This window comes from Carcharhinus amblyrhynchos, chromosome 8, assembly GCF_965287045.1.
Source record: "Carcharhinus amblyrhynchos chromosome 8, sCarAmb.v2.hapA, whole genome shotgun sequence".
Taxonomy (NCBI): Eukaryota; Metazoa; Chordata; class Chondrichthyes; order Carcharhiniformes; family Carcharhinidae; genus Carcharhinus; species Carcharhinus amblyrhynchos.
In genome coordinates this window covers 90,593,418-90,617,281 of record NC_137331.1, presented here as the reverse complement: position 1 = coordinate 90,617,281, position 23,864 = coordinate 90,593,418, and the positions used below count along the sequence as shown (strand labels likewise).

The 23,864-nt window shown below is 43.1% G+C and overlaps 1 protein-coding gene across 3 annotated transcripts in view; it reads right to left on the bottom strand.

The window, feature by feature from the left end:
- Window positions 1-797: 797 nt before the first annotated feature.
- slc35d4 (solute carrier family 35 member D4) overlaps window positions 798-23,864 on the bottom strand; it is a 155,569-nt gene continuing 132,502 nt past the window's right edge. For 2 of the 3 annotated variants that reach the window (XM_080194459.1, XM_080194461.1), the window contains one exon: window positions 798-1,737. In XM_080194459.1, coding sequence (XP_080050585.1) covers window positions 1,665-1,737 — 73 coding nt within the window. In that variant the 3' untranslated portion in view covers window positions 798-1,664. Of the gene's footprint in view, window positions 1,738-15,807; window positions 15,850-23,864 lie in introns of those variants that run through there. The other variant, XM_080194460.1, reaches the window with a different exon arrangement.

Here is a 23,864-nt window from a genome sequence, read left to right as displayed (position 1 = left end):
TAACTGTTAAGACCCTGATTTACATACATTTACAAGCCTCCGATTCAGCTGCCCTAGCAAATAATGTGAACAAAGCTTGGGATGGGTGAAAATCTGCAAGTGAATTTTTAACTCATGACAATCCATTTTTACCCTTGGGTGCTTAACATCTGTATTTGTGAACCATAAGAGTTTTGCCTTTTGTTTTGATTGTTAAAAAGGCTGCACTGTTAATAACTGTCCTCTATTTAAATACAAGCTTACTTAGAAGGGGGTGGCATGATGGCACAGTGGTTAGCACTTTTGCCACACAATACTAGGGACCTGGATTCAAGTCCAGGCTCGGGTCACTGTCTGTGTGGAGTTTGCAATTTCTCCCAGTGTCTCCGTGGGTTTCCTCCAGGTGCTCTGGCTTCCTCCCACATTCTGAAAGATGCCCTGGTTAGGTGCATTGACCCAAACAGGCACTAGACTGTGGCGACTAAAGGAATTTCACAGTAACTTCATTGCAGTGTTAATGTAAGCCTTTCTTGCAACTACTAAATAAACTTTCTAAAAAAAATGCAATCAGTTCTAGGAAGAGCATACTTATGAGAAATAAATGGAAAGTTAAACCTGGCTTGCACAATTTCATTTGAAATATATTGATTCATATTTCATGTAAAGCAGCAGACCTGGAATTAAAAGACATACAACTCAAGAATGGCAGCTCTCTTAGCAGTTTTCCTCTATCTTATTCAAGGGTGACTGTAGTTCAATGAGAAAGTCTATTAAAAAGCATATTCAGGCTTGTACCTCTGGGAAAAAGAAACACAATCTATTGAAATAGTCTTTATTTGTGTTGCTGCATTGTTCACAGTAATCCTCTCTCAGCCCTTCTCACAGGACTAGGGATCCAGAGAAGAAAACTACATTTCCTGTTACTGTTGTGAATTGACTGCAGTGTTCCAGTTCCCAGCATGAGAAGGGAAAGCTAAAAGTGGTATACACACACACACACACACATATATATACACACGACCCTCACAAAGATTCACACACACACACACACACACACGAACATGCACATACACAGCCCCCCCACACACAGATACACACACACACAAAACACACACACAACCTCCACATATTCATACAGATACACATGCACAAACCCCCATACTCACACAGATACACACACACCCAGTCCCCACACGCTCAGGTACAGACACACACACTTAGCCCACACACACTCACAGATACACACACACTCAGCCCCCACATACTCACACAGATACACACATACACACACACGCTGTCCCCACACACTCACACAAACCCACACAGATACACACACACTCAGTCCCCACATACTCACAGATAGACACATACACACACACACACATATACAACCACCCCTACTCAACCACCTCCCACACACACACACAAACTGTTGCCATCAGCTACAATTAAATTTTCTTCCCCCCTAGTTTCTCACATGGTACAGTAAAAAATGTTGTCCAAGGCCTCAAGTTGAGATCTTCATCACTGAGCTATCTATGTGTTCTTCAATCATGTGCATTTGTAGTAAGGTGGGACGGCAAAATCTGCTTTTCTATTGAAAATTGTAGTCTGTACATCATTTTCTTTGAGAAATGGACTTCTAGACAAGAAGATACATGGTATCCGGATATGTGGCACCATATTCATCCCTTTATTTCTGCTCGACTTCTCTCAGCATAAACCAGTAAAGCTTCTCCAAGTGCTCCAAACATGAGGCTGGAAAGAGGGAGAAAATTACATTATTAATTCAAAATCAACCACTTAGAGGTAATAAGCTGAGGTCAAGATACATTGATACTACTGTGGGTAAAGAAAAGTAAACTAAAATTAAAGTCATTTAACTCTTTAATGCCAGGTTAGCGCATGGTTAGAACACTGGCTTCTGAATTAGAAGTTGGTGTTCTCAAGTTCGTATCCGCTAACACTTCAGTACAGGATTCAACGAATGCTTCCTTAACTGAGATACTGGGTGAAAATGTGTTAGAGTGTCAGGCTTTGACTGAAAACCTGCATGAATCTCTCCAGAAACACAGCTAACCAGATATTCTATGCACTTCAGAAAATCTGGGGCATGGTTTGTGCCATCACTCTAGAGTTGGCAAAGTGGGTTGCACAGAGATTGGGGTGCCACCTTTAAAGGACATCCCAACCTGCATTTAAAATATACTTCCCCACATCTTAGTGATGGTCACTTTCCATCTCCATCTCACTGTCATTGCTCCCGTCCTCACAGGCCGTCTCCTACCAACACACATAAGGGGATCCCCTTCCAAATGGGGATTGCAGTGCCTAACTGGCACTGCTAGGTTGGCACGAACAGGAGGCTGGCCATGTCTCTCACCATGTTTTCTTACCCAGTTGGCATGGTCATTGTGAATAGTTTTCATTGCTGAAACTAGAAGTGATTTTCACTGGCACGATGTCACACCGGCCTGGTGAGAAGACATGGTGTGGGCAGAAGTAGTGGAGTTGGGCCCTATAATTAAATGTAAATGAATATTAAATATGCAAATCAGACTTGCCATCCTTTCTGGGGGTGAGCCTGATCACGTCATTGGATGGGGGTGCAGGGAAGATCCCAAACTAAAATCTTGCTGGTGCAAATCCTGTCTTTGGCCTTTTGGGGGATTTAGTGGCCATTACAACATGGCGTCCATGGTCAATGGGGCCACTGGCTTTCACAGATGCCAAACAAAGACCATTTTGGTGGATATAAAATATGCTAATGGCACTGTTCAAAGAAGAGCAAGGGAGGTGGCCCCGACTCAATGCCCAGCACCAAAATGCACAAAGATTAACTGGTCATTTAGCTCATTTATTGTTTGCGAGATCTGGTGAGAAAACTGACAACTGGAAAGGACTGTAACAAGATACTGGAACTACATTTCACACAAGCTGGAGGGCACTGTCAGTATCAGGGATAACAGCTTCTAGAATCTTACAGCACAGCAGGAGGCCATTCAGCCCATCATGCCTGTATAGCTCTTTGCAAGAACTATCCCATTTGTCCATCCATTCTTTTCCATAGTCGCATAAATTTTTATTTTTAAGTAGCAGATTTTCATTCAGAATGAACAAAACAATGATTAAGCAGCACCGTATTAATAATTATTGAGATAATCCGTTCTAAATAGTTTAAATAAACTTCCTTTTTTGTTGGTTCGACACCATCTGTCAGGAATATTCAATAGCTGCTAAATCAGATAAATTATTTGACTAGAATATTCACAATATAACAAGGCAATACTGCGTAGCATGAGATTAGAAGATATATCTTCAACTTACCTGAATAGCACTTTGCTTGTGAACTAAAAGCTGATTATTCCAAATCTTCTTATTCTAGGATGCTAACGCAGCAACCTCACATACCAATACTGGATTTTCATTGAATCATTGAATCCCTACAATGCAGGAGGCCATTTGAGCCTGAACTGACAACAATCCCAGCCAGGCCCTATCTCCGTAACCCAAGGCATTTACCCCACCAATCCCCTGACACTAAGAGGCAATTTAGCGTGGCCAATCCACCTAACCTGCACATCTTTGGACTGTGGGAGGAAATCAGAGCACCTGGAGAAAAGCCTCGCAGACAACACACAAACCCACAGTCACCTGAGGCCGGAATCGAACACAGATCCCTAGCACTGTGAGGGAGCAGTGATAACCACTATGCCATTGTGCCGCCCTTATGACGTAAGATAGCTAACACATAATCATTCAACTGCTTTAGTTTAGATTTTCTTACACTCTTTCATCAAATTAATTGCTCCCTTCTTCCAGTTGTTAGATTTAGATTATGTAGTGATGGGGAGCTCATTACTGGATGAAAATCTTTGCAGCATTTTGCAAGTACTGTTCTGATCAAAGAGTTCTCTGCCTGAGGGAGGTTTAACCCACAGTGCCACAGCTGCCACCACAGACAGGGCAAGAAGGCAGGTTTGGAACCCCCCTCAGGGAAAGAACCCTGATCCTCACTGGAAATCCAGCCAACCGAGTCAACCAATTCCCGACTGCCTGCAAGGCGTTCAATTTGCCGTGCCGACACGCATTCTTTCATGTACCTTGCAAGTTCTGCACTGATCAAATGTGAAATGAACAGTGGTGTTGAAGCACTATTGTTTGCAGACACCTAGAAATTAGTGCAAAACCCCAACTTGCTCCAACATGTTATATTATTCAGCCAAGTAATCAAGTTGACTCAACAACTCAGGAAGTTAGGAAACAGTTCTTCATGCAAAGGGTGGTAGAATAGCAGAATCCTCTCCCACAAAAAGCAGTCGCTGTGAGAGCAATTAATAATTCGAAACCCTAGACTGATATTTCTTTGCTAGTCAATGTTATTATATAATACAGAGCCAAGGTGGATGAAAGGATTCGGCATACAGATCAGTCTGAAACTCAGTGGATGAAGGAAAAAGCACGAGAGACTGAACGCTTACTCCTGTTCATATACTTGTCGGCTCCGCAGGAGAGTACAGCTGTTGCTTTCTGTTCACTGATTTGCTTCTCCCTCTCTTGCTCCACATAATCCATCTGGAACAGTCAGCTCTTTGAAGTCTTTGTCTTCTTCAAAGTTATGATTCTTATATTTAACTAGAGTGGAGGGTAGATGACATAATGCACGCAAGTAGATAGCAATCTCTGCAAATATATCTCAAATGTCACTCTGTTATAATCTGCTTGGGCATAGTGACATTTGGGCAACTATCATGGCATCAAGTCAGATGCTTTAACTCCATAAGTCATCACAATGATTCCTCTATTTACACAAAGTTTAAAGTTTATTTATTAGTGTCACCTCAGTAGGTTTACATTCACACTGCAATGAAGTTACTGTGAAAATCCCACAGTCACCACACTCCAGCACCTGTTCATGTACACTGAGGGAGAATTTAGCATGGCCAATGCACCTAACCAGCACATCTTTTGAACTGTGGGAGGAAACTGGAGCACCCAGAGGAAACCCAAGCAGACAGGGAGACTCCGCGTACACAGTGACCCAAGCCGGGAATCGAACCCAGGTCTCTGATGCTAAGAGGCAGCAGTGCTAACTACTGTGCACTATGGCAGCCCCCTGTGTGCAGTTCATTTTTTTCTAATTTAAGAACATTTTGTGGATGGCTACATTTATAAGGGTGGGTTAGTGGCAATCTACTTTTAATAGGAGCTCCTGTCAACTTGGAGGACTTGTTGTAATGTTAATACTGGGCATTGATATATTGGGCAGACAAATGGCAGATGGAATTTAATCCAGATAAATGCAAGGTGATGCATTTTGGAAGAAATAATGTAGGGGGAGTTATACAATAAATGGTAGCACTATTAAGAGTATAGAAATGCAGAGGGACCTAGGAGTGCAAGTTCACAAGTCCTTGAAGGTGGCAGTACAGGTGGAGAAGGTGGCGAAGAAGGCTTATGGAATGCTTGCCTTTATAGGAAGGGGTATAGAGTATAAAAGCTGGCGTCTAATGTTGCATTTGTTGGTTAGACCGCATTTGGAGTACCGTGTCCAGTTCTGGTCGCCTTACTACCGGAAGGAAGTGGAGACCCTGGAGAGAGTGCAGAGGAGTTTTACCAGGTTGCTGCCTGGTATGGAAGGACTGAGCTATGAGGAGAGATTGGGCAAATTGGGGCTGTTCTCCTTAGAAAGACGGAGAATGAGGGGAGATCTAATAGAGGTGTATAAGATTATGGAGGGTATAGATAGAGTGAATAGTGGTAAGCTTTTTCCTAGGTTGGATACAAAAATTACGAGGGGCCATGGGCTTAGGGTGAGGGGGCGAGGTGTAATTCAGATGTTAGACGGAGGTTTTTCACACAGAGGGTTGTGGGGGCCTGGAATGCACTGCCAAGTAGGGTGTTGGAGGCAGGCACGCTAGAGTTGTTTAAGGCTTACTTAGATAGGCACATGAGTGGACTAGAGATGGAGGGATACAAAAGGTTGTTCTAAATAAGGATCAAGAGCTCAGGACGTTCCTGGGAATCATTGATTCCTATGGACCATCCAACATATTTTATGGCTCACTTGTCTTACGTCTTGAGCTTCTGGGGATTCCGTGAATGTCTGTATAAGTTGTGCATGTTGATTGACGTCTTTTTTTTTAATCCACAGGTGATTCGGTCCGCCTTGTTGTACAACAAGGGGCATACACGCGGTGGGTCATGCGAGGGCTGCTCTTGGATGTTGCTTCGAGAGTTGCCTAGTGCTTCACGCTGTTAGTGCACGCTTAAACTGGACCAGCTGACGAGCAACATGACAGCTCAGTGACTATCACTGTTTGCTGTGCAGATACATGGATTTGGGCCAGTGTCTGCGGGAGTTTGCACGTTCTCCCTGTGCTTGCGTGGGTTTTCTCCAGGTGCTCCGGTTTCCTCCCATATCCCAAAAACGTGCTCTTAGGCTGAGTGGTGTTAACAAATTGTCCCTAAATTAGTTGTCCCTCAATCTGGTTATGGTTCCTTTATTGTGGAGTCCAATAGGCGTAGACAAAGGTCATAGGTAGAAGAGGGCACTCACAATGTTAAAATGGCGGCACGGGCTTGTTGGGCCGAAGGGCCTGTTTCCTGTGCTGTGTTGTTCTTTTGTTTTAGTATTGTTGTGGAGAGTTCATAGGCAGTGGTAATAAACAGCTTACATTGCATTTATTTTAGTGTTTAAAAGCAGTATATAATGCTGACAATCTACTCCACCCTCATTTGACAGCAACAGCAAACTGATTGATCCAATCTCTAAATGTTGTGTAACTGCAACCTAAGCTTGCATTTAATAAACACCAATTATGCCCGGGCTGCTTTTGCTTCAAAGATATTTCTGTTTGTTGCGTTAGCCCCCTTTTATAATCCACTCATGCAGTATAAGGGACGCAATGAATTATTATAATATTATTTGTCACCCTTATCTGTTGCTTAGTCATTTTTGTTTTGTTTCAAGTTTAGTTTGGCCAAAATAAATGATCTCTTGTTGTCTCTTCCTCCTAGCATTTGCAGATAATTCATGTTTCTGTCTGGGAATCAGTCATTCTCAAATTGTTAGCAGCTAAATAGGATGGATAACTTGTGCGACTCCCTTTCAGGAACCAGCATATATTCCCCTTACAATTTGAACCTTTCCAATGTTAGACTTCAGCAACCTCTTCACTGGAGGGAATTTGTCATATGTAGATAAATGAACCTTGGATTGCATTTCCATTACATGAATAGGTTTCCTGGTTTCCCTCCCCTACTCTTTTGTCTTGAAGGTAAATGGGTTAGTCATAACAAAAAATTGAACAACAAGCTTGGTTAGAAAAAGTTTTGCGTCCATAGCCCAAACATAACCGAAGATAAAAAATGAAAAATGTTGGTATGGCATGTGTACAAGATTCAAGGGCCTGAATATTCCTCCTCCCACTCTTCCATTGGTGGATATGCCAATGGATGGTAACACCAACCAGCAATGGGAAACTGCCATGAGCTCACCATAATTTCCTCGTTTACCCTCATTATCTATGCCAGATGCAGAAAATCATCTTTCAAGACATTTAATAAGGTCCCGCATGGCAAACTGGTCCAAAAACTAAAATCACGTGGGGTTCTTGGTGGACTGGCTAGATGGATACAGAACTGGCTTGGTTATAGAAGACAGAGAGTAGCGGTGGAAAGGTGTATTTCAGAATGGAGATCTGTAGCTAGTGGTGTTCCAAAGGGATCAGTGCTGGGACCTCTGTTTTTTGTAGTATATATAAACGATCTGGAGGAAAATGTTGGTGTCTGATTAGTAAGTTTGTGGATGACATGAAGATTGGTGGGTGGAGTTGCTGATAGTGCCAGGGATTGTCAGAGGATACAACAGGATATAGATAGATTGGAGACTTGGACACAGAAATGACAGATGGAGTTTAATCTGGACAAATGTGGGGTGATGCATTTTGGAGGATCAAATTTAGGGGTGAATTATACTGTAAATGGAAGAACCCTTAGGAACATTAATATACAAGGGATCTGGGCGTGCAGATCAATGATAGCACAGGTGGCCAAGGTGATTAAAAAAGCATATGGCATGTTTGCCTTCATCAGCTGGGGCATTGAGTACAAGAGGTGGGAAGTCACAGTGCAGCTGTATAAAACCTTGGTCAGGCTGCATTTGGAGTATTGCATGCAGTTCTGGTCACCACATTACCAGGAGGACATGGGAGCCTTGGAGAGAGTGCTCAGAAGGTTCACCAGGATGTTGCCTGGTTTTCAGATACTGTCTATGAAGAGAGGTTGAATAAACTAGGATTGTTTTCACTGGAAAGTGGGAGGCTGAGGGGAGATCTGATAGAGGGCAACAAAATTATGAGAGGCGTAGACAGGGTGAATAGTCAGAGACTTTTTCCCAGGGTGGAAGGGTCAATAACAAGGGGGCACAGGTTCCAGGTGAGGGAGGGAAAGTTAAGGGAGATGTGCGGGAGACATTTTTCATGCAGATAGTGCTGGAATGCATTGCCAGAAGAGGTGGTGGAAGCAGGCACAATAAGTAGCACTTAAGAGGCATCTGGATGGGCACATGAATAGGGAGAAATAGACAGATTCAAGTAAGGGCAGAAGGTTTTTTTTTAGTTTAGTTAGGGCATCAAGATGGGCACAAGTTGGAAGGCCAAAGGACCTGTTCCTGCATTCTTTCCTTTGTTTATTGGTTTACTGTCACACGGAGGGAAAATAATATATTATTGTAAGGCCACACCTATTTCGAAGACATCAATGCATTTCAATGAAATGGTCAAAGGAGCAAGTGTGTTAAAAGCTGAAAGCCACACAGATTACACAATCACCAGGGCACTGCTGTGTATTGGCTGATGCCACTCCCTTCAATTGTAACTGTTCTTTTGAACTGGTGTCAAAAGTATTGGTCTTTTTAAGATGTACAGTTTGCCGCAATTTTAGTTTTGACCTGAGCAAAGAAACAGTTATGATTTTGCTATCAAGTGATGCATTCAGGAAAAGGAACTAGGAGCAAAAGTATTGTGTGTGTTCTAATGATGTAAAGGCACCAATCTTTCATCAGAGATTGTGAAAACATGTTCTGGGCTCATTTATTAATTGTAAGCATGTGTGAACATGATACACATTGCCAAAAAGCTTCAGAACATCAGTCCTGCAGAGCTGTGTACTGCTGCAGGCTGATGTGAGATTTCCTCCAAGTGCTCTGGTTTCCTCTCAGTCCAAGGATGGGCAGTTAGGTGGACTGACCATATTAAATTGCCCCTTAGTGCCCAAAAATGTGCAGGTTAGATGGATTAACCACAGTAAATGTATGGGGTTACGGGGTTAGAGTAAGGGGTGGGCCAGGGTACAATGCTCTCCTGATGGGCTGAACGGCCTCCTTCTGCACAGTACGGATCTTATGACAAAATACACTTATTGCCCATCCCTAATTGACCTCGAAAAGGCAATCGTGTGCTGCCATCTTGAACCACTTGCCTCACCAGCTGGGGCATTGAGTTTAAAAATTGGCAAGTCATGTTGCAGCTTTATAGAACCTTAGTTAGACCGCACCTGGAATATAATGTTCAATTCTGGTCGCAACACTACCAGAAGGATGTGGAGGCTTTGGATAGGGCAACAGAAAAGATTTATCAGGATGTTGCCTGGTTACTCTCTCTAAAGATATAAGGACAGGTTGAAGAAACTTGGTTTGTTTTCACTGGAACGATGGAGGTTGAGTGAAGACCTGATAGAAGCCTACAAGATTATGGGGGGCATGCACAGAGTGAACAGTCAGAAGCTTTTTCCCAGGTTGGAAGAGTCAATTACCAGGAGGCATAGGTTTAAAGTGCGAGGGATAAGATTGAAAGGAGACGTATGAGGCAAGTTTTTTACACAGAGGGTGGTGGGTTCTTGGAACTTGCTGCCGGGGGAGGTAATGGAAGCAGATCTCACTTTTAAGGGATGTTTTGACAAATACATGAATAGGAAGGGAATGGAGAGGTATGGTCCCCAGAAGGGTCGGGGGTTTTAGTTCAGATGGGCAGCATGGTCGGTGCACGCTTGGAGGGCCAAAGGGTCTATTGCTGTGTTGTAATTTTCTTTGTCCTTTGATCACATGACACAATTCACTTAAAGTGAAGATTCCAAACTAAAAGTAAGTCCATAGCAAGACCCTAATGACATCCCAATCAAATCATGTTCAAATCATGATCATTGGCATGGTGGTTAGCACTGTTGCCTCACACCACCAGGGACCCAGTTTCAATTCCAGCCTGGCGTGATTGTGTGGAATTTGTATGTTCTCCCCGTGGGTTTCCTCTGGATGCTCTGGTTTCCTCCCACAGTCCAAAGGTGTACAGGTTAGGTGAATTGGCCATAGTAAACTGCCCCTTAGCATCCCAAGATGTGCAGGTTAGGGAGATTAGTGGGATAAATATGTGGGGTTCCAGGAATAGGGCTTGGGTAAGATGCTCTGTTGGAGATATGTTGCAGACTCGATAGGTCTCATAGCCTCCTTCTGCACTGTAGGGATTCTACTCCATGTGATGAACTCTAAGTAACATGCAACACTTTTAAATATATAACAAAACTCTGTGTGACTGAGGCTGATATGGGGTGTGTTTGCTAGTACACTTAACAGGTGCCTTGCCAGTGCCATTCTGTGCACCAGAATTGATCAAAAGTGTAAATAGCTGCAAACGTTGCAAAACAAGTAATTGCTATTTGCTTTATAGATAGAAAGAATTTCCTGGATGAAATGCAGCTTGTGATAGTGGAGCAGAGGGGGTTTCATGGCTGTTAAAATAAAAGAGGGTGAAGCACTTTTGTGGTCCTCCCCATTTTTCACAATTGCAGTGAAAAGTAAGTGTGCAGTAAGATTCAGACAGGGCCGGTAACATCAGCTACTGTCACCAATTTAAACAAACCTGGGATTTTATTTATCTCTTGTGTTCTTCAGGTTTTAGTTTTACCATAAAAGAATGAGGAAAAATCAAGTGGGAAGAGAACTTAAAAAACCCAAAGAAAGATTATACTTGAAGAAAATCAGTTGATATTTTGGACACCGCTAAACCTTACAGTCCTCTGATATTGCTTGTTTTGTGAGGGAGCTTTAACTGAAATCCCATGGGTTCTGGTAAGTGTTTGCCCTCAGTCTGTCGAATTATACAGGAGGGAATGGAAAGCTCAAGCTGAGTGATTAATTTTGTTCCACTATACTATCGATTTTTGGAATGTGAATAGTGGTATTCTTGAAGGCAATGTTCCAATTCCATTCTACCATTCTGTGAGACCCTCTAGGATTCTAATGAATACAGATGCATCTTTGTGGTAGCAGTAAGGCAAGATAATGTACACTCATCCACTTCCAACTGGGGTTAAACTCTGTATCTCTGGTGCAATCTGCTAGTAACATCAAGAGGAAATTGACTAAATGCTCTGGACTAAAATTCCATGATTGGTGTCCCATCGCTAATACGGTGCAAAAACATCTTGCACATTTTGAAACGTTTCCAAGAAATATCATTGATGTGGTCCAAATCAGAGAAATGACATCAGCAGTATTTTGGTTATACTCCCACAGTAGTGGTAAAAATTAATCCAAATCAGCCACACTGAGCAACAATTGTGTGTTCAAAAAAACATCAAGCTGGATTGGATGAACTGGGCTCTCATTCCTTGGATTAAGAACTAAGATTTCCTACTTATGCCTGGTATTAGCGAAATTTTTTTTATTCATTAGTGGAACATGGGTGTTGCTGGCTTGCCAGCATTTATTGCCCATCCCTAATTGCCCTTGAACAGAGTGGCTTGCTAGGCTATTTCAGAAGGGAGTTGAGAGTCAACCACATTGCTGCGGGTCTGGAGTCACTTATAGGCCAGACCAGGTCAGGACAGCAAATTTTTTTCCCTAAAGGACATTAGTGAATCAGATGGTTTTTCTGACAATCGACAATGGTTTCATGGTCATCTGTAGAGTCTTAATTCCAGACTTTTTAAATGAATTTAAATTCCACCATCTGCAGTGGTGGGATTTGAACTCAGGTCCACAGAACATTAGCTGAATTTCTGGATTAATAGACTAGTGATAATACCACTAGGCCATCGCTTTTTTTTGTCCAGGGTCAGATATGGAAAGATAGGTCCTGAAATGTTCACACTGTGGACATCATCAAATAATTCACAAGATCACATTGCTAAATCTCAGTGTTGTACACTTCATGTTATATCGGCCTGTCAGGGTCCCCCCTCATAGCAACAATTCATCACTTTGCAGGCCAGAACTTGAGTGAAGTTTACGATCTTCCACTGCCTCGGAAAAATCTTGGAAATTATTTGGAAAATTAGGCAAAAACTGATTTTAAAGATTTGGAAGGATTCCTTCCACTGGAGGTTCATCGCTTGTGATGTGAGATACATGGCATGGTTGCAGGGTTTCGAGCCTGTCAAAGCACCTCAAAGGAGAACTGCAGTCGTTTATTTAAATTTAGAAACATATCCAGGTCATTTTGGGCCAATGAAAATAAAGATGATGAAATACCATATCTCCCAAAGTTTTCAGGTATTTCCATGACGAACGTTTTGAAGCAGATTTGGTGCCCTATATTCAAATGTTGCAGCAAAGAATGCTTTGTGCTCACACACAGCCAGAGAAGCTGTCCATCAGTCAGTTAGGAACACAGGACTCAGGGCAGGAGTAATCCATTTGGCCCTTCGAGCCTTTTCTGCCATTTAATAAGATCATGGCTGATAGGTGATTGTCTCAATTCCACTTACCTGCCTGTCCTCTATAATTCTCAACTCTCTTCTCTATCAAAAATCTGTAACAACCTCCACTGCTCTCTGGGGAAGAAAGTCCCAAAAACTAATGACTCTCAGAGAAACAAAAAATCCTCATCTCATCTTAAAATGGGGAACAGACTCAATCAGCTGAGTGCCCTGTTTCTATCAATCGTCACCAAGGATGGCTAAGGGGGCTAACAATTAAGCAAAATAATGCACCAAGCAGTGCCCAAATCCATGTGGCACAAGGAGATTCTTCCCACACCACCATACGTTCCAGTGAACGTTTATTTTGTAGCCATTTTACGGCACAGCACAGTTTATCACTCATATCACTGAAATATTTAAGAAAATTATATGTTCATATAGCTGAGATATATGTAGATGTGAAAACACATATAGCTCCATAGCTTCCATGACTTGAGCTGGCCACCTTCCAGATTAGTGGCTAAAGGGAATCGGGGATGATGAAATCAGTGACTTATTCCTCACTCAGTATTAACACCATCTTTTTCTCTCTCACTCTTCCCACTGACTCTCAGTCACCAGTGCATACACTGAGCATAACACAGTGTGACTGCTTCTGCTATAAGCCCTGTTTGAAATAGGTCCCCATGATGCAATTGTGCGTCATTTCTCTATCTTCACAGGAACTGTTGCAGAAGTGGAGTGATTTGATCGGTAACTCACAGAATCCACCGCCACTCACGCTGACTTACAAAAGAAACTCAGGTACATCCACACTGGGGGATTTGAAATGAGAGCGAACAGGTTGCAATGAGAATGCACAAAGCACAGCTTATGCTGGTGTGAGAAAGGGAGCAGGAACTAGCTGATTAAAGGTTCAGCTCATGCTAATTCTCTGCTATCAAATCCCAGGACTGAAGCTTTAAAAGGACTGCCTTCCTTAATAGCGCCATTGGAAGCTATGCCAAAAAAATTCCAACAGTTAGTCTGGTGAGGATGACTATCCACAGTGGTTTGCTGGGTTCCCTGCATTGCAGGACAATATGAAGTGTATGCCAAATTCTGGAGCATCCATAACGACATTGCTATTAGCAGAGGCCTTAAGGCCTCAGTTATAAATCTTCATGCACAGTCTGCTGTATAAGAACATAAGCAATAGGAGCAGGGGTAAGCAATTCAGCCCACTCTGCTGTTCATTGAGATCACAGTTGATCTTCTACTTCAACAAGATTTCCCTGCATTGTCCCCGTATCTCTTGATGTTTAGAATATCTAAAAATCTATCAATCTCAGTCTTGAATTTACCCAACAACTAAGGGCGGGATTTTACAGCCTTGCTCTACACGAGACCAGAAAATCCCATCTGAGGCCAACGAACCTTCCCATTTTCTGCTCCTTGCCCGCTCCGATTCCCGTGGCAGGCGGGGTGGTAGAATTCCAACTTAAGTCTCCACTGCCTCTGGGGCAGAGAGTTCCAAAAATTCACTATCTACTGGGTGAAGAAATTCTTCCTCATCTCAGTCCTAAATGCCTGCCCCTTATACTGAGATTGTGTCCCTGGTTTTAGAACACCAGCCAGTGGAAAACATCTTTCCTTCATCTACCTGTTGAACTCTAAGAATGTTGTATATTTGAATCAGATCACCTCTCATTCTTCTAAATTCCAGTGAATAAAGTCCTAGTCTATTTATTCTTAACTTATAGAACAATCCCTCCACCCTAAGAATTAGTTTGGTGAACCTTCATTGCACTTTCTCTATGGAAAATGTATCTTTCCTTAGGTACGGAGACCAAAACTGCACTCATTGTCCAGGTACCTTTTCAATGTAGCTCAATATATTTGCATTAGTACATCTGTACTCCTAATCGCAAATCCTCTTGTAATCAAGGCTAACATACTATTTACCTTTTTATGCTTTACGTTAGATGCAAGTGACTCATGAACAAGCTCAGCCACACCCAGGTCCCTTTGAAGTTCAACACTTCCCGGCCTCTCATGACTTAAGGAACGCTCTACATTTCTGGTGTGGTCAGGTGTGCTTCTATTCAATCCCGCTAAACATACCTGTGAGTGAACCCCCATCAACCACCCCATTCAAAACTCAGACATCCACCTTGGGATTGTGGATCAGACACACTCCCGACTAAACTCCCAACAGCAGCTGCAACCCACTGAATCTACCCTAATCCTGTTAGAATTTTATAGATTTCGATGAGTTTCCCCACTCATTCTTCATTGTCATGCAGAAACACCTAGACTTCAAAGTTTTCCAACTGAAACTCCACTCTCCCCGACCTCCCACCTCAGGTTATCCATCAATATGTGGCTAAGACTTCTGGATATCCTGAGGTCATTGAAATGCTAGCTGCCACCTGGATGCTTGACCCTGTTCCCTAATCCTCAGATATATTAACGGGGGTGGGGTGGGGGTTCTGCTGTTATTTCAATGATCTTAACAAACTCTGTCAATAGATCCTGAGCAGATTGCTCAACATTATAGTTACAAGAAATTCAGCCTTGTTAGCAGTTATTTGCAATTTGAACAATAGTGCCCACTTCTCAAAGAAAGAAATAGTCTCTCCTGGCAGTGAAATTGAAAGTTATACATGAAATAGAATCTTATGCTGTTTGAGGTTAGACACAAACAGCATTGTAAATCCAGTGCATACTGGCACCTGAAGCACCCTTCATAATTCAACTTGATGTGAAGAATTTCCAATCAGCAGGGAGTTCTTTGTTCAAAAGATCAATCACTTCAGCCCAGTCCTGTGCATCTCCTTGTTTATCACATCAGCCCTCGCTAAGGAGACTGCAGCTAAATTCTCACTTCATAAATTACAAGCAAGTGGCCATTTCTTGGCACCGCAGTTTGGGAAAGGTATTAGGACTTAAAGCAAGTGCAGACGGGTTTATTGGAGTTTGAGGGACTTCAGTTATGTGAAGAAAAGTTAGGAGTATTCTCCAGAGAGCAGAGGGGGCTACAGAGAGATTTAATAAAGGCATTCAAAACAATGAGGGGTTTTGATAGAAATAAATCAAGAGAAACTGCTCCCACTGGCAGCAGGTGCGATAACCAGAAATGAGGGGGTCTTCTTTTTATACAATTAGTCATGATGATCTGGGATGGACTGCCTGAAAAGGCAGTAGAAGAAAATTAATTAGCCATTTTCAAAAGAGAATTGAACACATATTTAAAAATCAATCAGTGTTATTGGGAAAGAGCAGGGAGCGAGGCTAATTGAATAGTTCAAACTACACTCGTGGTTTTTATAGCATCGCCCCAGCCAATCCATATGGTGGAGTAGAAACCTATATGTGGGCGCAACATTTGTGGGACACACACGCCAGAGATGGCAATGTAAGGGTTCTTGTTTTAAACCTGCAACACGACAGGCAGTCTGAAAAACACTGTTGGAATTCACATCCCCAAGCATTCGTCAAGAAAATCAGAATGCAACCACAAACTAACCTCACCTCCACGCCCAGCAAATGATAATTTGTGAACCCTGTAAGTCCTAAGGCCATAGAATCTCTCAGCACTGACAGAGGGTATTTGGTCCTTTGGCCCAGTGCCAGCTATCCAATTTGTTCCACTCCCCTGCTCTTTCCACTTGGACCTGGAAAATGTTCATTGTCCAGCATCCATCTAATTCACCTTTGAAAGTTATGATTGAAAGTGCATTCATTGGCTTTTCAGACAGTGCACGCCAGATCATAAAGAGAGGTAGCCAAACCTTACAAACAAACGATCCTGCCGCCAAGAAGTGCGGCTACGAGACAATGCTCTGATCCATGTGACTGAACACTACACTGACCTCATGCATGCACTTAATCAGAAAGAGATTGGATTCTTTTGAATTTCACTGATTATCTTTGTTCAGAAATTACTATCACTTTAGATTAGTAACTCGAAAAATTGTTGTGTATGTTATGTACACAAACACGCAGACACACAGATACGTGCAGTGCTGCCTCACAGTGCCGGGGACTCGGGTTCAATTCCCAGCTTGAGTCACTGACTCTATGGAGTTTGCCCGTTCTCCCCGTGTGTGCGTGGGTTTCCTCCAGTGCTTCGGTTTCCTTCCACAGTCTGAAAGACGTGCTAGTTAAGTGTATTGGCAGTGCTAAATTCTCCTTGAGTGTACCTCAACAGGCACTGAAGTTTGGTGGCTAGGGGGTTTTCACAGTACTTCACTGCAGTGTTAATGTAAGCCTACTAATGTAAGTGTTAATGTAAGCCTACACTAACAAATAAACTTTAAAAAATTGAGGAAAATTAGATGAGCAAAGTGGGAAGTCTGAAAAGATTTGTTCACACTGTCACTGAATGTGGAATTCCTTAGTACAAGTGGTTATGGCTACTTAATGTAAAATAATTTCAGATAAATATTTGCCAAGACAAACTTAAAAGGCAGTGTAGAAACTGCAGATAAAGGATGAATATCTCCAGTTTCAAACCTAATGCTGGTTATGAATTAGTGAGCCAATTAACCTCCTTTATTGGTAATCTTTAAACTTTTTATGAATATGTTATCAGATTCTAACAAAGGCTCACCATCAGGAACAATAATGTCTTTTCTCTTTCAAAAGCTGACAGATATGCCAGCATAACCAACAATTCTGTGATCACCTTACACACTGTAAGGCAAAGGCAAATTCAAAATAGTTGCAGATGACCATAGGCTGTTCTCCTGTTTGAGGAGGAGAGCTGACTGGTGGTGATTTAACCTGAGGGTCACCTCACCTCAGGTGAAGGGCAAGGTTGAGAAAGCAGGGCCTTTGTCAATAACCTCAGCTGGTATGGGAATTGAACCCATGCTATTGACATTGCTCTGCATCAGGAACCAGTTGTTCAGCCAACTGAGCTAAATCAACCCCTGTTACACACAGTAGGTGGAGTGAGAGCAGTTACTGTAGAGTAACTCCAGCCTAATGTTTTTGGGTGGGCTTCTGGAACAGGGTTGAAGGAGTTATCACCAGGACACCTGGCAGCCAGGAGGCCTTGGCAGAAGAGGAGGTAGGTCAGGGACATTGGAGAGGATTCAACATTTTTTTTATTATTTATTAATGTCACAGGTAGGCTTACATTAACATTGCAGTGAAGTTACTATGAAAATCCCCTAGTCGCCACACACCAGCGCTTGCTCAGGTACATTGAGGGAGAAATTAGCACGGCCAATGTACCTAACCTTTTAGACTGTGAGAGGAAACTGAAGCACCTGAGAAAACCGACACAGACACAGGGAGAACGTGCTGACTCCAAACAGACAGTGACCCAGGCCTGCAATTGAACCCGAGTCCCTGGTGCTGTGCCGCCATGCCGCAGAGAAATTGCAGAGATTCAGGAGAGATCAAGGAGAGAGAGATTGGAGGGAGAGGTGATGGAGTAGAAGCTCCTACAGGGAATCAAGAGAGGGGGTTATGGACAGAGGTGGGGGGGTATACAGGGGATGGCAGTGGGAGATGGCATGAGGGCAATGGGAGATGGCACAAGGGAAATGTGCAATCGTACAGGGCTCGGTAGGAGATGGTGTGGGGGGGTGGTTGGTGGTGGGTGTTGAGAGATGGAGAATACTCTATCCTTAAGCCAATGCTCAGAATGGACAGAATGCTTGCTCCAAAAACAAAATTCAAAATCCAACTGAATCCATTTCATGGTATGCACAAGACAGCCAAAGGAAAAGAAAACATTGCTAGTCTAGTGGCTGATTTCCATTAATTCCATTGGGGAGGTGATGGTGCAGTGGTGTTATTGCTAGATTATTAATCCAGAAAGGAAACTCCGCTAATTTTCTAAGACCCGGGTTCGAATCTCGCCAAGGAAATCAATGAAAAAATAATCTGGAATTAACCATGAAACCATTATTGATTGTTGGAAAAACCCATCTGGTTCACTAATGACTTTTAGGGAAGGAAATCTGCCATCCTTTCCTGATCTGGCCTACATGTGACTCCAGACCCACAACAATGTGGTTGACTCTCAACTGTCCTCCTAGGGCAACCAGAGATGAGCGATAAATGCTGGCCAGCCAGCAACACCCATGTCCCATGACTTAAAAAAAAGTCATCTCCGCTGCCTGTGTTCTCCTCACCTGGTCTCCCTCAGTGCCCTAGGAGATTTTGCCTGTATTTTGTTCCATGATCATTATTACAGCAAACAAAATGGGGACTGTTTCTCTTTAACTCCAAATACCACACCCTGCTGTTTCTCACTCTAATTTACCTTATTAATGGCACCTTGCACTCAGACATTTGAGCAACCTTTGTAAATGTTTAATGATCACTTATTTCATTTTGTGTAAACGTGTTTCAACCTTGCAAGGCAGCATTTGTTTCTAAGTAATAAAATGTTTGCCACCAAACATCATTGCTTTCAAGTAACAAGCAATTAAATATACCCCCCAAGGTAACACAAAGTCAACTGAAATTGCAAAATGGATGTGGTTAATGCAGAAGGAGCAAGGGATTTCTATACTTAGGAGGTTGACAGTAATAATGTCTGCTGTCTCTTTGTTGTCCCACGTCCAGGTTTTAATTGATCCACGAAAGGCTCGGGCAGGTTTTAAATGCTGCACCAGGTTACTGACACATTCCCTCCCCATTTTACTGTCAGGATTCCAACAGCATGGAGGATTGAGCTCAATCAAGCAGGGCCTAATTTAAACATGGAAAGTCACAGCCTGAGGATGCCATCATCAACCCTCTGCAAGCACGCACACAATCTAGTGGAAAGTAAATTCCTTAGCAGCGTCAACACTGGGGACACCCATATCAGACATGCTATGCATGGTCAAATCACAGTAAAGCCTCTCTCCACAGGAGTCCCAGAAAAGGCTCCAAATCCTAACTCCAAATATCCTTATTGCATTACTGTAAAATAATCCTCTTGATTTCCATGTGGACTAATTATTCTGGCAAAATCAGGATATTAGCCCACACTTATTTGACAGTGGCATTGGTTCAATCTGATTTTGTGTCAGTCTGGATTACATTCACATTTGGGCCACAGAGGTGATAAGGGAGCACACAGATTCATAACCTTCCATTCCCTTTATTTTAAACAACAAAATTCACTTTCTCAAACAATCCTCTTTCTATATGTGAATCCTTCTCAAGAGTAGACAGAATTCTTATAAACTAAGCTCAAAACACCTGTCATTTTTCCAGGCACATTGACTTAAGGGACTCAGCATAGAAACCGTTTGCGGGTTATCACAAAACAGTCGATAGGTATTACAGCAGGTCTGTCAGATGTTCCATTCCACTGACTCCAATGGAGCCAAACATTTGACAGAGTGCGTAGCAGGCTGCCTGTTCAGCACTGCCAACCAAGATACATTTCTATTCCTTTGCTACAGGTGAGGAGCTTCCGGGACCCATTCTCCTAATTTGACACCCTGCATCAGGAACCAAACTTTAGAGATGCACAGTTCTGCTGTATAACACGGAGATCCACAGAGGAAACCGGACAGAGAAAATTTCACATTTACCAGAACAGGCAGCCTTAAACTGATGGCAAATTTGTAGCCTGTTGCTTCCTGACTGTTTTGAGTATGGATTGCAGCCATAGTCCATTTTGTCACATTACCGAATGGATTGCTGCAAGATTGTGTACGTGGTTACAATCAGAGAGACACAGGGACAGGAACTCACCATTCAGCCCCTCATGTCTGTTCTATCATTCAATGAGATCGCAGCTGATCTGCTACTCTAACTCCATATACCTTCCTTTGCCCCTTGTCCCTTGGTATCTTTGGCTATCAATCAAGCAGCTTTAGTTTTAAAACCAACAACTAATCTAGCATTGATTGTCATTTACAGAAGAGAGTTCCAAACTCCAACCACCATTTGTGTGAAGATGTGTTTTTCTAATTTCATTCCTGAAAAGTCCGAGACTCTAATTTCTTACTATGTCCCATAATCTTGGATTTCACCAACTAGCAGAAATATGGTAGTTGGAGACAAACTGTTTCGCCTTCATATCTTGGAAAGTTCAAACAAATCACTCCTTAACCGTTGAAATTCCATAGAATACAATCTTAGTTTGTGTTATCACCCCTCATAACTTAATTGTTGGAGTTCAAGTATCATTCTGGTAAATCTATGCTGAACTCCCTCCAGTGTCCATCCTAAGATGTGGTGCACAGTACTGGTCACAGTACTCCACGTGTGATCTAACCACAGCTTATAGTTGAGGTTCCTCTTGTATACTCTTCCTCTAGATTGGCCATTAGCATTTTGGTGACTTTTTGCACCTGTTCATTATATTTAATGGTCTGTATACCCACACCCACAAATCTCTTTAGTTGTCCACTGATGCGGTTTGCACAGTTTAGAAAGTACCCTCTTATTTCCTTTTTAGATGGATGACCTCACATTTGGCTGCAATGATAAATATATTTGCCATTGTTCGGCCAGTCACTTAATCAACACCTCTTTGCATTTTTCCATCTTCACTGCTTACAATGTTGCTGTTTTTCATTACGGGATGTGGGTGTCACTGGCTAGGCCAGTTTGATTGCCCACTCCTACTGCTCTACTACCTGTGTCCTTTCACTGAGCCTAGTTACCTAACTTTGTGCGGCACGGTAGTGCAGTAATTAGCACTGCTGCTTCACAGCTCCAGGGACCTGGGTTCAATTCCCAGCTTCGGTCACTGTCTGTGTGGAGTTTGCACATTCTCCCCATGTCTGCATGGGTTTCCTCCCAAAGATGTATGGGTTAGGTTGAATGGCCATGCTAAATTGCCCTTTAGTGTCTTGGGATGTGTAGGTTAGAGGGATTAGTGGGGATGTGGGGATAGGGCCTGGGGTGGGATAATTGTAGGTGCAGACTCGATGGGCTAAATAGTCTCCTTCTGCACTGTAGAGTTTCTATGATAACCAAGTCAATAATTTGTCTTCAATTCCATGAAGATAACTTCAGATAACAATGTTTTTTGAGAAACTTCATTAAATGCCTTCTGGAATTCCTTATTGATAAAGTTCATGGACACCACCTTTTGAAAAAATTCAATCAGATTCGTTTGGCATGCCCTACTCAGCCCCCTGATTCTTTCTGATCAGCTAAACACTTGCTTTCTCAGAGTTACAAAACCAATGTGCAGAGTGGACAGGACATGTCCTTAATCCAGCTCCTTGCTTGCCCCCAAAAACCAATTCAAATTGAATCCAAATCCTGGTCCTCACAAGACAGATATACAAGATCCAAGCAGCTCTTGCCTTCTTAGCGCAGTAGGCAGCATGTCAGTCTCATAATCTGAAGGTCCTGAGCTCAATCTTCAGAGAAGTGAGTACTATTTTTGGAGTTTGCATCTTCCCCCTATGTTTGCGTGCCTTTCCTCCGGATGTTCCGGTTTCCTCCCAAATGCAAAGATGTGGGAGGAGAATGGCCAATAAACAAAGATGTGGGATTTAGAACATAGAACGCTACAGCACAAACAGGCCCTTTGGCCTACAAGTTGTGCTGATCACATCCATACCTACCAAGCCATAGAACTATCTGTAACTCCCAATCCCATTAAATCCCACATACTCATCCAGAAGTCTTTTAAAAGACCCCAGTGAGTTCGCCTCTACCACCACCGATGGCAGCCGATTCCACTCACTCACCACCCTCTGAGTGAAAAACTTACCCCTAACATCTCCTCTGTACTTGCTTCCCAGCACCTTAAACCGGTGTCCTCTCGTAGCGACCATTTCAGCCCTGGGAAATAGCCTCCGAGAATCCACTCTATCTATTCCTCTCAACATTTTATAAACCTGAATTTATTGGCCATGGAAATTGCCCTATAACGTCAGGGCAATAAGCAGGATAAATACATGGAGCCGGGGAGATAGGGTCTGGGTGGATTATGTTCAGTGCAGACGCGATGGGTTGAATGGCCTCCTTCTGCACTGTAGGGATTCTATGGATCCTATGACAAGAAAAGGCTTTGGACCTGACCTTGGGCTTGATCTGACAATCTTACCCTTGCTCACTCACCCCATTCTGAGTTATAGTCTCTAGCTATTTCCCAACAGCAGATGTCAAACAAACTGTCTCTCATTCCCTGGTTTCCCTCTTTGACTATAAAGCTAAGGTTGATCAGAGATTATTCCATTTAGTTTGCAATACAAATTCCTATTTTACAAGCTGTGTTGAGCAAGATTTACAACAACCATTTGCTTTTAACCACAAGCAGTTTTAAATCACAGTCCATCTTCATTATTACTCACAGTAAGAAGTCTCACAACACAAGGTTAAAGTCCAACAGGTTTGTTTGGTAGCACAAGCTTTCAGAACACTGCTCTTTCATCAGGTGAGAAGGAGCAGAAGGGGCAGCGCTCTGAAAGCTCATGCTACCAATTAAACCTGTTGGACTTTAACTTGGTGTGTGACACTTCTTACTGTGCCTATCTCTGTCCAACGCCGGCAACTCCACATCTTCATTATTACTGACAGTTGATTTTGCAGATGTTTGAATATGTTCTTGCAAGACAAATGGTTTATTATTGAGAGCTCACATGACTGTGATTGCACTTTCAATTCAACTGACAACTCCTGTCAATGCAGAAGAGGAAACAAAGGGGGAGGATCAATGGTGGAAGAGGTGAGGCTGCTGTGCGGGGAAAGGAGAGTGGGGGAGAGGGGTGAAAGAGGAGAGGATAGTATGGAGAAGAGGAGGAGTGGGGAGAGAAGATTAAAGTTTACTTAATGTCACAAGTAGGCTTACAGTAACAATGCAATGAAGCTACTGTGAGGCAGCAGCGCTAACCACTGTGCCACTGTAAAGAGAAGGGAGAGGTGGAGAGGAGTTGAAGGGGAGTGGACAGGAGAGCGAGAGGCGGAGGGGAGGAGAGCGAGGAAAGTGAGTGGGGGAGGAGAGGAGAGCAAGGAAAGTGAGAGGGGGAGGAGAGTAGAGTGAGGGGGGAGGAGAGCAAGAGCGAGAGGGGGAGGAGAGGAGAGGGAGAAAAGAGAGCGAGAGGGGGAGAAGAGGAGAGCGAGAGGGGGAGAAGAGGAGATCGAGAGGGGGAGGAGAGTGGGAGGGGGAGGAGAGCGAGAGCGAGAGGGGGAGGAGAGCGAGAACGAGAGGGGGAGGAGAGGAGAGCAAGAGGAGGAGGAGAGCAAGAGTGAGATGGGAAGAAGAGATCAAGAGGGGGAGAAGA